The sequence below is a fragment of the Oncorhynchus clarkii genome, chromosome 3 (genome assembly GCF_045791955.1).
Source record: "Oncorhynchus clarkii lewisi isolate Uvic-CL-2024 chromosome 3, UVic_Ocla_1.0, whole genome shotgun sequence".
NCBI lineage: Eukaryota > Metazoa > Chordata > Actinopteri > Salmoniformes > Salmonidae > Oncorhynchus > Oncorhynchus clarkii.
This window is the reverse complement of record NC_092149.1, coordinates 1353412-1369071: the sequence shown is the minus strand read 5'-3', so window position 1 is coordinate 1369071 and position 15660 is coordinate 1353412. Positions and strand designations below refer to the sequence as shown.

General features: G+C 44.3%; 1 protein-coding gene across 1 annotated transcript in view; it reads left to right on the top strand.

Moving 5' to 3' along the window:
* The first annotated feature begins 3512 nt into the window (after positions 1-3512).
* The window catches only part of LOC139405572 (uncharacterized), a 48949-nt gene continuing 36801 nt past the window's right edge, over positions 3513-15660 (top strand). The window contains exons 1-2 of the mRNA XM_071147983.1: positions 3513-4269; positions 4447-4614. Of these exons, the coding sequence (XP_071004084.1) occupies positions 3880-4269; positions 4447-4614 (558 nt within the window). The 5' untranslated portion in view covers positions 3513-3879. The remainder of the gene's footprint in view (positions 4270-4446; positions 4615-15660) is intronic.

Here is a 15660-nt window from a genome sequence, read left to right as displayed (position 1 = left end):
CTGAGACACTGGAGAAGACCACACACCTCTGGGGCTGAGACACTGGAGAAGACCACACACCTCTGGGGCTGAGACACTGGAGGAGACCACACACCTCTGGGGTTGAGAGCCTGAAGAAGACAACACGCCTCTGGGGCTGAGACACTGGAGAAGACCACACACCTCTGGGGCTGAGACACTGGAGAAGACACCACACCTCTGGGGCTGAGACACTGAAGACCACACACCTCTGGGGCTGAGACACTGGAGAAGACCACACACCTCTGGGGCTGAGACACTGGAGGAGACCACACACCTCTGGGGCTGAGACACTGGAGAAGACCACACACCTCTGGGGCTGAGACACTGGAAGAGACCACACACCTCTGGGGCTGAGACACTGGAGGAGACACCACACCTCTGGGGCTGAGACACTGGAGAAGACCACACACCTCTGGAGCTGAGAGTCTGGAGAAGACCACACACCTCTGGGGCTGAGACACTGGAGAAGACCACACACCTCTGGGGCTGAGACACTGTAGGAGACACCACACCTCTGGGGCTGAGACACTGGAGAAGACACCACACACCTCTGGGGCTGAGACACTGGAGAAGACCACACACCTCTGGGGCTGAGACACTGGAGAAGACCACACGCCTCTGGGGCTGAGACACTGGAGAAGATAACACACCTCTGGGGCTGAGACACTGGAGGAGACCACACACCTCTGGGGCTGAGACACTGGAGAAGACAACACGCCTCTGGGGCTGAGACACTGGAGAAGACCACACACCTCTGGGGCTGAGACACTGGAGAAGACCACACACCTCTGGGGCTGAGACACTGGAGGAGACCACACACCTCTGGGGCTGAGACACCGTATATTATTAGGTGAGTAGACAAGGTTAACAGTGAATGGTCTCTCATCTAACCTTATTTCAGAGGTCCCCCAGAACTCTGATGCAAAAGGCAGGAAGGAACAACCGTGTGCTGTGGGTGAATAGGAGTCCCAGTCTGTAAACCCACACAGTACCTACCTATGTATAGTGTCCATGCATGTACAGTATAGCAGTGTTAGGGACACCTAATCCATCAACAGAGCATTAACCTGGAGTAGAGCAGTGTTAGGGACACCTAATCCATCAACAGAGCCTGGAGTATAACAGTGTTAGGGACACCTAATCCATCAACAGAGCCTGGAGTAGAGCAGTGTTAGGGACACCTAATCCATCAACAGAGCATTAACCTGGAGTAGAGCAGTGTTAGGGACACCTAATCCATCAACAGAGCCTGGAGTATAACAGTGTTAGGGACACCTAATCCATCAACAGAGCCTGGAGTAGAGCAGTGTTAGGGACACCTAATCCATCAACAGAGCATTAACCTGGAGTATAACAGTGTTAGGGACACCTAATCCATCAACAGAGCCTGGAGTATAACAGTGTTAGGGACACCTAATCCATCAACAGAGCCTGGAGTATAACAGTGTTAGGGACACCTAATCCATCAACAGAGCCTGGAGTATAACAGTGTTAGGGACACCTAATCCATCAACAGAGCCTGGAGTAGAGCAGTGTTAGGGACACCTAATCCATCAACAGAGCATTAACCTGGAGTAGAGCAGTGTTAGGGACACCTAATCCATCGACAGAGCCTGGATTATATCAGTGTTAGGGACACCTAATCCATCAACAGAGCATTAACCTGGAGTAGAGCAGTGTTAGGGACACCTAATCCATCGACAGAGCCTGGAGTATAACAGTGTTAGGGACACCTAATCCATCAACAGAGCATTAACCTGGAGTAGAGCAGTGTTAGGGACACCTAATCCATCAACAGAGCCTGGAGTACTGTGAAATACTTACTTATGAGTCCTTAACCAACAATGCAGAGTTTTAAATAAGTAAGTAATAAACTTTTGCTAAATAAACTACATGAAAACCAGTAAATGCTGCTCAATGTACATAGTCATTGAACATTGGTCACTTTAATAATGTTTATATACTGTTTTACCCACTTCATACATATATATATATATATATACATGTATATATTATATACATGTATATAACGGATGTGAAACGGCTAGCTTAGTTAGCGGTGGTGCGCGCTAAATAGCGTTTCAATCGGTGACGTCACTTTTGTGGAGCGATGGGTACCATGCTTCGTGGGTGATTGTTGTTGATGTGTGCAGAGGGTCCCTGGTTTGCGCCAGGGTATGGGCGAGGGGACGGTCTAAAGTTATACTGCTACATATATATATATATATATTGTATTCTAGTCAAGGCTCCTCCTATATAACTACTGCTGAACACTCCTTTTCTATTCCTATACTGTCATAATGTGTATATACACACCATCATATACGGAACATACATGCCACTGCTCGTTCTGATATGTTTGGGGTGTATTGCTGTGTTTTTGTTAGGTGTTACCGCACTGTTGGACCTAGAAAACATACGCATTTCGCTACAACTGCGATAACATCTGATAAAATATGTGCGCATGACCAATAACATTTGATTTGTGCTGGATATGGAATTGTTTATCCCGTAAATTATACTGGCCACTGAGAGGGGGGGGGGGGGGGGGGGGGGGGGGGCGGGGCGGGAACACACGGCGATTCTCATCCGGCGGTGGGGATATGACGTCATAAACGGTATTAAGACCAGCTGTGAGGGAGAAGTACGCGGGGCTTTCGTGGCTCGTCTGGTCGAGTTGGCCAATGCAAAAAAGGCATCAGGAAAAGATATAGAGAGCTCTGACCAAGACGGTTATTTCCGTTGGATTTAGGGACCACTCTGATTTTCATTAACAATTGACCAGAAAGACCAGTTTTTCTGGATAGCTTATTTTGGTGTTTTTGGAGATCTTTAATAAGATATTACACAGCTGGACATTGCATAACAGGTAAGATGTTTTCAGATGTCCCGAATCTATTCAGAGATCTGAAGGCAATGAAGGGTCTTGTGAAATAACGGAGCACAGCCTTCTATTAAAATAGGATGCAAACTAACTGCGAATGCAGAAACGTGGTTCCAGTGTTTGGCTTGGCTACTGTGTGTGTGTGTGTGTGTGTGTGTCTGTGTGTGTGCGCGCGCGCATTGACAGGCTGTGCAACATTTGGCTTCTGATTCTGCGTGTGAAGCCAATAAACAACCGTTAGGTTATTAGGCTATAACCAGCGAGCTGAACACATTTATCGCTATGGTCCCGGTCACAACCCGTTTGGATAGCCTTAGTCTACCACTTGAGTCACATTCCGCAGTCACAACTTATTTAGAGCACGCGACACAGTGGTCCCGGTAGTAAACAGACGTGATTAATACCTCTTCAACCGGGTGGCTTCCCGCGCGACCTACTCCCGGTTCCGTTACTTAGTAGTCTACGGCACACAGTGGGGTTATTGAGTAAAAGGATATGCGTGGTTACAGGGTGTAAAAATAGTCCTCAGCTCTTACATCAGTGGGCTATGTGTATTATTGGGTACTCGTCCTGTCCACGTAACAACAACCTACTGGGTGTTCTTCACCCACACGGTGCACTGTACAGGGCGGTAGCCTAGGCGAAAGCCGTAGCCTTTTACTATACTTTTCAATGTAGGAATAATGAACAACCTACATAAGTTTGGATAATAAATCCAGATAGCATCAGTAGAGTTCCACAGCATAATGACCGATTGTTGACCTTGGCGCAGCGCGGTGACATGGAAGGGACAAATACGCACATCGCTGCATCGGCTGGAACTGCTGCTGGTTCAGCGTTGAGAGACACGGACACCGCCGGGGAAATCGCCGGCTTCGGATAATTATGCTGCTGCTGCTGCAACTACAACCGAAGGCACCGGTCAACCGAAGGCTGTCATCAGTTTGTGTTTGTTTGTCTCTGCACGTTGAGAAATGTGGAATGCTGCGTTCGGAAATGGGTCAGATTTGCGTAGTGGAGGAGGCGGCGGCTGCGGCGGCGGGTACGTGCCAGCGCAGGACTGGGAATTCGTTCCCTGCTCGCTTCTGGAAAGAGAAAGAGAGAGGGACAGAGGGAAGAGTCGCAGCCCGTTCAGGACGTTCTCGTCCCCGCCAACAGTCACTCAGTTCTACGAACAGTCTCATCCTGGAACGGTCGGAACATCACCGGAGCTTCCTCGGGGACAAGTTCGGGCGCAAGATCCAGGGACTCATCACTCCCGCCTGAAAAATAAGTTTGAACACTTTAAGAAACGCCACGGACAGGACAAGGAAGAATGGATACGAGAGAAGGAGATACTTTTAAGACAAGTTGCTGAGATACAAGTAGGCCTAATTGAAATAATTTCACACTTCAGCACAGGGAGATATTTTATTCTAAGTTTTAGATGATACATCTGGTTCACTACTTGTTGCACTACGATTTTGTTTTTTTTGTTTCTGAATGTATGTATTGTGGGTCACCAACTACAGCTAACTCTGTTTTGCTGTGTTGATTCTCAGGGCGGGGAGAACAGAAGGATTTTGTTGGATCTGAAGACTGTAGTGGAGGAGGTGCAGCTAGAGGTGAAGAGAGAGGAGTCGAAGAGGTGCGAGCTACAGCTGCAGTACACTAAGGACAGATGTGCCTGGGAACTGGAGAGAGCTGAGCTGAAATGCAGAATCGCACAGGTAAGACTACACTATACAACACTATACTATATGATACTATACTATACTATATGATACTATACTATATGATACTACACTATACTATACTATATGATGCTATACTATGTGATACAACACCATACTATGTGATGCAACACTATACTATATGATACTATACTATAAAATACTATACAATATGATACAACACTATATTATACTATATGGTACTATACTATACTATATGATACTATACTATATGATACTACACTATACTATATTATACTATACAATATGATACAACACTATACTATACTATATGATACTATACTATGTTATATGATACTACACTATACTATATAATACTACACTATACTATATTATACTATACAATATGATACTTTACTATACAATATGATACAACACTATACTATACTATACAATACAACATGATACTTTACTGTACAATATGATATGATGCTATACTATACTATATGATACTATACTATAAAATACTATACAATATGATACAACACTATATATACTATATACTATACTATAAAATACTATCCAATATGATATAACACTATACTATATGGTACTATACTATGTGATACAACACTATACTATACTATATGATACTATACTATACTATGTGATACTATACTATACTATATGATACAACACTTGACTCTACTATATGATACAACACTATACTATACTACACAATGTGACACAGTTCTATACTATACAATATGATACTATACTACACGATATGACACAGTTCTATACTATACAATATGATACAACACTATACTATACTATATGATACAACACTATGCTATACTATACAATATGATACTATACTACACAATATGACACAGTACTATACTATACAATATGATACAACACTATACTATACTATATGATACAACACTATGCTGTACAATATGATACAACACTATACTATACTATGTGATACAACACTATACAATACTACACGATACACCACTATACTATACTATATGATACTACACTATACTATATGATACCACACTATACTATACTATGTGATACAACACTATGCTATACTATACTATACAATATGATACTTTACTATACAATATGATACAACGCTATACTATACAATACAACATGATACTTTACTGTACAATATGATATGATGCTATGCTATACTATACTATGTGATACTATACTATAAAATACTATACAATATGATACACCACTATACTATACTATATGATACTACAATGTACTATACTATATGATACTACACTATACTATATGATACAACACTATACTATACTACATGATACACCACTGTACTATACTATACTATACTATATGATACAACACTATACTATACTACATGATACTACACTACACTATACTATATGATACAACACTATACTATACTACATGATACACCACTGTACTATACTATACTATACTATATGATACAACACTATACTATACTACATGATACTACACTACACTATATGATACAACACTATACTATACTACATGATACACCACTGTACTATACTATACTATACTATATGATACAACACTATAGAATGCAATAGAATGGAATGGAATGCCTACTTCATCAATTCAATCATATTGCGTAGCAACAGGCATGGATGGCATCAGTCTTTTCTCATCATGCATAGTCCTTATATATTATCACTATCCACTAGACAGTATTCCATTAGTCTCTGTAGGACACAGTCAGCCATCTCCCTCTATATCTCTCTCTGTGTCACTACTGTAGGACACAGTCAGCCATCTCCCTCTATATCTCTCTCTGTGTCACTACTGTAGGACACAGTCAGCCATCTCCCTCTATATCTCTCTCTGTGTCACTACTGTAGGACACAGTCAGCCATCTCCCTCTGTGTCACTACTGTAGGACACAGTCAGCCATCTCTCTCTATGATATCTCTCTGTGTCAGTACTGTAGGACACAGTCAGCCATCTCCCTCTATATCTCTCTCTGTGTCAGTACTGTAGGACACAGTCAGCCATCTCCCTCTATATCTCTCTCTGTGTCACTACTGTAGGACACAGTCAGCCATCTCTCTCTATATCAGTACTGTAGGACACAGCCAGCCATCTCCCTCTATAATATCTCTCTCTGTGTCACTACTGTAGGACACAGTCAGCCATCTCCCTCTATAATATCTCTGTGTCACTACTGTAGGACACAGTCAGCCATCTCCCTCTATATCTCTCTCTGTGTTACTACTGTAGGACACAGTCAGCCATCTCTCTCTATGTCACTACTGTAGGACACAGTCAGCCATCTTTCAGAGGCCTGTGATGTGGTTAGAAGAGTCATGCTGGCATCACATGATGCCAGAAAGAATCAGTGGCTACACAGACTGGGATCTGTGAATGTGTGACCAATCAATTGGATGAGGGGATTCAGGGTCTGAAGAAAGACAGACAGAGTCCTACAGACAGACAGACAGACAGAAACTGATACTAAACATGATATAGACTCATTTTATTTTACCTTTATTTAACCAGGCAAGTCAGTTAAGAACAAATTCTTATTTTCAATGACGGCCTAGGAACAGTGGGTTAACTGCCTGTTCAGGGGCAGAACGACAGATTTGTACCTTGTCAGATCGGGGATTCGAACTTGCAACCTTTCGGTTACTAGTCCAACGCTCTAATCACTAGGCTACCCTAGACTCATACTAAACATGATAACGACTCATACTAAACATGATAACGACTCATACTAAACATGATATGGACTCATACTAAACATGATAACGACTCATACTAAACATGATATGGACTCATACTAAACATGATAACGACTCATACTAAACATGATATGGACTCATACTAAACATGATATGGACTCATACTAAACATGATATGGACTCATACTAAACATGATAACGACTCATACTAAACATGATATGGACTCATACTAAACATGATAACGACTCGTACTAAACATGATATAGACTCATACTAAACATGATATAGACTCATACTAAACATGATAACGACTCATACTAAACATGATAACGACTCATACTAAACATGATATGGACTCATACTAAACATGATATGGACTCATACTAAACATGATAACGACTCATACTAAACATGATATGGACTTATACTAAACATGATATGGACTCATACTAAACATGATAACGACTCATACTAAACATGATAACGACTCATACTAAACATGATATGGACTCATACTAAACATGATAACGACTCATACTAAACATGATATGGACTCATACTAAACATGATAACGACTCATACTAAACATGATAACGACTCATACTAAACATGATAACGACTCATACTAAACATGATATAGACTCATACTAAACATGATACAGACTCATACTAAACATGATAACGACTCATACTAAACATGATATAGACTCATACTAAACATGATATAGACTCATACTAAACATGATATAGACTCATACTAAACATGATATAGACTCATACTAAACATGATACAGACTCATACTAAACATGATAACGACTCATACTAAACATGATATAGACTCATACTAAACATGATATAGACTCATACTAAACATGATATAGACTCATACTAAACATGATACAGACTCATACTAAACATGATAACGACTCATACTAAACATGATATAGACTCATACTAAACATGATATAGACTCATACTAAACATGATATAGACTCATACTAAACATGATACAGACTCATACTAAACATGATATAGACTCATACTAAACATGATATAGACTCATACTAAACATGATACAGACTCATACTAAACATGATAACGACTCATACTAAACATGATAACGACTCATACTAAACATGATATGGACTCATACTAAACATGATATGGACTCATACTAAACATGATAACGACTCATACTAAACATGATAACGACTCATACTAAACATGATAACGACTCATACTAAACATGATATAGACTCATACTAAACATGATATAGACTCATACTAAACATGATACAGACTCATACTAAACATGATATAGACTCATACTAAACATGATACAGACTCATACTAAACATGATATAGACTCATATTAAACATGATATAGACTCATACTAAACATGATATAGACTCATACTAAACATGATACAGACTCATACTAAACATGATACAGACTCATACTAAACATGATATAGACTCCTACTAAACATGTAAACAGGGGATAGATACAGACTCATACTAAACATGATATAGACTCATACTAAACATGTAAACAGGGGATAGATACAGACTCATACTAAACATGATACAGACTCATACTAAACATGTAAACAGGGGATAGATACAGACTCATACTAAACATGATACAGACTCATACTAAACATGTAAACAGGGGATAGATACAGACTCATACTAAACATGATATAGACTCATACTAAACAGACCTTTCACTTAACAGAGTAACACAACATCTCCTCACATAGGTCTGGAATTATACCATGACTGAAGCATAGAAACTGAATGTGTGTGTGTACATGCAGAGGGTGTGTGTGTGTGTGTGTGTGTGTGAGACAGTGATTGTGGGTGAAGCATGTACTGTAGGCCCCTGTACTGTAGGCCCCTGTACCTACCACCAAGCATCCTGGGTCTTCGAGCTACCAGGGCCTACCACTAAGCATCCTGTGTCTTCGAGCTACCAGGGTTTGCCACCAAGCATCCTGTGTCTTCGGGCTACCAGGGCCTACCACCAAGCATCCTGTGTCTTCGAGCTACCAGGGTCTACCACCAAGCATCCTGTGTCTTCGAGCTACCAGGGCCTACCACCAAGCATCCTGTGTCTTCGAGCTACCAGGGCCTACCACCAAGCATCCTGTGTCTTCAGGCTACCAGGGCCTACCACCAAGCATCCTGTGTCTTCAGGCTACCAGGGTTTACCACCAAGCATCCTGTGTCTTCAGGCTACCAGGGTTTACCACCAAGCATCATGTGTCTTCGAGCTACCAGGGCCTACCACCAAGCATCCTGTGTCTTTGAGCTACCAGGGTTTGCCACCAAGCATCCTGTGTCTTCGGCTAAAGCATGACTGAAGCATAGAAACTGAATGTGTGTGTGTACATGCAGAGGGTGTGTGTGTGTGTGTGTGTGTGTGTACATGCAGAGGGTGTGTGTGTGTGTGTGTGTGTGTGTGTGTGTACATGCAGAGGGTGTGTGTGTGTGTGTGTACATGCAGAGGGTGTGTGTGTGTGTGTGTACATGCAGAGTGTGTGTGTGTGTGTGTGTGTGTGTGTGTGTGTGTGTGTGTGTGTGTGTGTGTGTGTGTGTGTGTGTGTGTGTGTGTGTGTGTGTGTGTGTGTGTGTGTGTGTGTGTGTGTGAGACAGTGATTGTGGGTGAAGCATGTAGGCCCCTGTACTGTATGACCTAGTCATCTGTCAGGATTCCATGTTGGACCAGTACTATGAATATAAACAGTACAGTCTGTTCACTAACTATTTATGAAGAAGAACTATGTTCAATGTTAAAACTATTCCATGTTCAAAACCCTCCCAGCTTCTAGAATTCACTTGTTGTTCCCCAGGGTTCTGATGGTTCTGTGTGAGTCCACAGTGTTCTATATTAATGATAGTCAGACAACATCAGCTTCTAGAATTCACTTGTTGTTCCCCAGGGTTCTGATGGTTCTGTGTGAGTCCACATTGTTCTATATTAATGATAGTCAGACAACATCAGCTTCTAGAATTCACTTGTTGTTGTTCCCCAGGGTTCTGATGGTTATGTGTGAGTCCACAGTGTTCTATATGAATGATAGTCAGACCACATCAGCTTCTAGAATTCACTTGTTGTTCCCCAGGGTTCTGATGGTTCTGTGTGAGTCCACAGTGTTCTATATGAATGAATGATAGTCAGACCACATCAGCTTCTAGAATTCATTTGTTGTTCCACCAGTGTTCTGATGGTTCTGTGTGAGTCCACAGTGTTCTATATTAATGATAGTCAGACAACATCAGCTTCTAGAATTCACTTGTTGTTCCCCAGAGTTCTGATGGTTCTGTGTGAGTCCACAGTGTTCTATATTAATGATTGTCAGACCACATCAGCTTCTAGAATTCACTTGTTGTTCCCCAGGGTTCTGATGGTTCTGTGTGAGTCCACAGTGTTCTATATGAATGAATGATAGTCAGACCACATCAGCTTCTAGAATTCACTTGTTGTTCCCCAGGGTTCTGATGGTTCTGTGTGAGTCCACAGTGTTCGATATTAATGATAGTCAGACCACATCAGCTTCTAGAATTCACTTGTTGTTCCACCAGGGTTCTGATGGTTCTGTGTGAGTCCACAGTGTTCTATATTAATGAATGATAGTCAGACAACATCAGCTTCTAGAATTCACTTGTTGTTCCCCAGGGTTCTGATGGTTCTGTGTGAGTCCACAGTGTTCTATATGAATGAATGATAGTCAGACCACATCAGCTTCTAGAATTCACTTGTTGTTCCCCAGGGTTCTGATGGTTCTGTGTGAGTCCACAGTGTTCGATATTAATGATAGTCAGACCACATCAGCTTCTAGAATTCACTTGTTGTTCCCCAGAGTTCTGATGGTTCTGTGTGAGTCCACAGTGTTCTATATTAATGATTGTCAGACCACATCAGCTTCTAGAATTCACTTGTTGTTCCCCAGGGTTCTGATGGTTCTGTGTGAGTCCACAGTGTTCTATATGAATGAATGATAGTCAGACCACATCAGCTTCTAGAATTCACTTGTTGTTCCCCAGGGTTCTGATGGTTCTGTGTGAGTCCACAGTGTTCGATATTAATGATAGTCAGACCACATCAGCTTCTAGAATTCACTTGTTGTTCCACCAGGGTTCTGATGGTTCTGTGTGAGTCCACAGTGTTCTATATTAATGAATGATAGTCAGACAACATCAGCTTCTAGAATTCACTTGTTGTTCCCCAGGGTTCTGATGGTTCTGTGTGAGTCCACAGTGTTCTATATGAATGAATGATAGTCAGACCACATCAGCTTCTAGAATTCACTTGTTGTTCCCCAGGGTTCTGATGGTTCTGTGTGAGTCCACAGTGTTCTATATGAATGATAGTCAGACCACATCAGCTTCTAGAATTCACTTGTTGTTCCACCAGGGTTCTGATGGTTCTGTGTGAGTTCACAGTGTTCTATATGAATGACTGGAATGTTGGTCTGGCATAGCCTGGCGATGTGCAGGGAGGGGTTAGCTCCATTGTAAAAGCTGTTTTCTCCTCTCAGCCACATCCTGCTGCCACAGTTTAGTTTATAGACAGTTATACAAAGCCTGTGGTTGTCTCAAAGAGCTCCCTATTTCCTATGGGCCCTGGTCAAAAGTAGTGCACTAGTCAAAAGTAGTGCACTGCTGTATGTAGGGAATAGGGTGCCATGCATCCTGTGTCTTCAGGCTACCAGGAGTTACCACCAAGCATCCTGTGTCTTCGGGCTACCAGGAGTTACCACCAAGCATCCTGTGTCTTCAGTCTACCAGGAGTTACCACTAAGCATCCTGTGTCTTCGGGCTACCAGGAGTTGCCACCAAGCATCCTGTGTCTTCGGGCTACCAGGGGTTACCACTAAGCATCCTGTGTCTTCGGGCTACCAGGAGTTACCACTAAGCATCCTGTGTCTTCGGGCTACCAGGAGTTACCACCAAGCATCATGTGTCTTCAGGCTACCAGGAGTTACCACCAAGCATCCTGTGTCTTCGGGCTACCAGGAGTTACCACTAAGCATCCTGTGTCTTCGGGCTGCCAAGAGTTACCACTAAGCATCCTGTGTCTTCGGGCTACCAGGAGTTACCACCAAGCATCCTGTGTCTTCAGGCTACCAGGAGTTACCACCAAGCATCCTGTGTCTTCAGGCTACCAGGGTTTGCCACCAAGCATCTTGTGTCTTCAAGCTACCAGGGCCTACCACCAAGCATCTTGTGTCTTCGAGCTACCAGGAGTTACCACCAAGCATCCTGTGTCTTCGGGCTACCAGGAGTTACCACCAAGCATCCTGTGTCTTCGGGCTACCAGGAGTTACCACCAAGCATCCTGTGTCTTCGGGCTACCAGGGTTTGCCACCAAGCATCCTGTGTCTTCGAGCTACCAGGGCCTACCACCAAGCATCTTGTGTCTTCGGGCTACCAGGAGTTACCACCAAGCATCTTGTGTCTTCGAGCTACCAGGGCCTACCACCAAGCATCTTGTGTCTTCGAGCTACCAGGGCCTACCACCAAGCATCCTGTGTCTTCGGGGCTACCAGGGCCTACCACCAAGCATCCTGTGTCTTCGGGGCTACCAGGGCCTACCACCAAGCATCCTGTGTCTTCGAGCTACCAGGGTTTGCCACTAAGCATCCTGTGTCTTCAGGCTACCAGGGTTTGCCACTAAGCATCCTGTGTCTTCGGGCTACCAGGGCCTACCACTAAGCATCCTGTGTCTTCGGACTACCAGGGTTTGCCACTAAGCATCCTGGGTCTTCGGACTACCAGGGCCTACCACTAAGCATCCTGGGTCTTCGGACTACCAGGGCCTACCACTAAGCATCCTGGGTCTTCGGACTACCAGGGTTTGCCACTAAGCATCCTGGGTCTTCGGACTACCAGGGTTTGCCACTAAGCATCCTGGGTCTTCGGACTACCAGGGTTTGCCACTAAGCATCCTGGGTCTTCGGACTACCAGGGTTTGCCACTAAGCATCCTGGGTCTTCGGACTACCAGGGTTTGCCACTAAGCATCCTGGGTCTTCGGACTACCAGGGTTTGCCACTAAGCATCCTGGGTCTTCGGACTACCAGGGTTTGCCACTAAGCATCCTGGGTCTTCGGACTACCAGGGTTTGCCACTAAGCATCCTGGGTCTTCGGACTACCAGGGTTTGCCACTAAGCATCCTGGGTCTTCGGACTACCAGGGTTTGCCACTAAGCATCCTGGGTCTTCGGACTACCAGGGTTTGCCACTAAGCATCCTGGGTCTTCGGACTACCAGGGTTTGCCACTAAGCATCCTGGGTCTTCGGACTACCAGGGTTTGCCACTAAGCATCCTGGGTCTTCGGACTACCAGGGTTTGCCACTAAGCATCCTGGGTCTTCGGACTACCAGGGTTTGCCACTAAGCATCCTGGGTCTTCGGACTACCAGGGTTTGCCACTAAGCATCCTGGGTCTTCGGACTACCAGGGTTTGCCACTAAGCATCCTGGGTCTTCGGACTACCAGGGTTTGCCACTAAGCATCCTGGGTCTTCGGACTACCAGGGTTTGCCACTAAGCATCCTGGGTCTTCGGACTACCAGGGTTTGCCACTAAGCATCCTGGGTCTTCGGACTACCAGGGTTTGCCACTAAGCATCCTGGGTCTTCGGACTACCAGGGTTTGCCACTAAGCATCCTGGGTCTTCGGACTACCAGGGTTTGCCACTAAGCATCCTGGGTCTTCGGACTACCAGGGTTTGCCACTAAGCATCCTGGGTCTTCGGACTACCAGGGTTTGCCACTAAGCATCCTGGGTCTTCGGACTACCAGGGTTTGCCACTAAGCATCCTGGGTCTTCGGACTACCAGGGTTTGCCACTAAGCATCCTGGGTCTTCGGACTACCAGGGTTTGCCACTAAGCATCCTGGGTCTTCGGACTACCAGGGTTTGCCACTAAGCATCCTGGGTCTTCGGACTACCAGGGTTTGCCACTAAGCATCCTGGGGCTCAGCCGGATATTTGCAGGCATATTTGTCCACATACTTTAGATGTTTGTCGAGCAGAAACATCTCCGTCGTCCTTCCAGCCCCACCCTGAGGAATGTACGTGACGTTGTAACTCTGTACAGCGTACACATACACACACACACACACACACACACACACACACACACAGAAACATCTCCGTCGTCCTTCCAGCCCCACCCTGAGGAATGTACGTGACGTTGTAACTCTGTACAGCGTACACACACACACACACACACACACACACACACACAGAAACATCTCCGTCGTCCTTCCAGCCCCACCCTGAGGAATGTACGTGACGTTGTAACTCTGTACAGCGTTGGCTGGTTGGTTGAGTCTCCTATTAATAGAGAGAGACCACCATGACACGGTCACTTTTACACACACTCACACTAACAGAGAGAGAGAGACACACACACACACACACACACACAGAGACACACACACACACTGTCCAGTCCTACAGTAGCAGGAGATGGCTGCTCCTGTGTATTTATTATATGTCTACCAGCCTGCCTCTGTCTTTTACTGTCTGTCTGTCTACCAGCCTGTCTCCTCTGTGTTTTACTGTCTGTCTGTCTACCAGCCTGTCTCCTCTGTGTTTTCCTGTCTGTCTACCAGCCTGTCTCCTCTGTGTCTTACTGTCTGTCTACCAGCCTGTCTCCTCTGTGTCTTACTGTCTGTCTACCAGCCTGTCTCCTCTGTGTCTTACTGTCTGTCTGCCAGCCTGTCTCCTCTGTGTCTTACTGTCTGTCTACCAGCCTGTCTCCTCTGTGTCTTACTGTCTGTCTACCAGCCTGTCTCCTCTGTGTCTTACTGTCTGTCTGCCAGCCTGTCTGGAGAACTGTAAGCCTTAAGTCTCTTGTTGATACAGGTCCTTCTGGAATATTCATCCCTCACTGCCAAGAAGAGCATCAGCCTCCGTCTCAGTTTAACCTCTGAGTTACAGGGGTAGCAGCTCTCTCTCTCTCTCTCTCTCTCTCTCTCTCTCTCTCTGTCTCTCTCTCTCTCTCTGTCTCTCTCTCTGTCTCTCTCTCTGTCTCTCTCTCTGTCTCTCTGTGTGTTCCTGTTCATGTTTGGGTCAGGAATAAACTGGACAGCGCCAGTCCCATCCTGCCACTGCAATTACACAGAGCGTTCAAAGACCACAGACAGACAGAGGACGCTTCCCAAATGGGACACTAGTCCCTATATGGTGCACTATCGGCCCTGGTCAAAAGTAGTTCACTATATATTGAATAGGATGCCATTTTGGATGGTAGTCTATGTCTACTTACTACAGAGAGAGGCATTGTCCTGGTCTCATTCCAGCTCCACAGACAG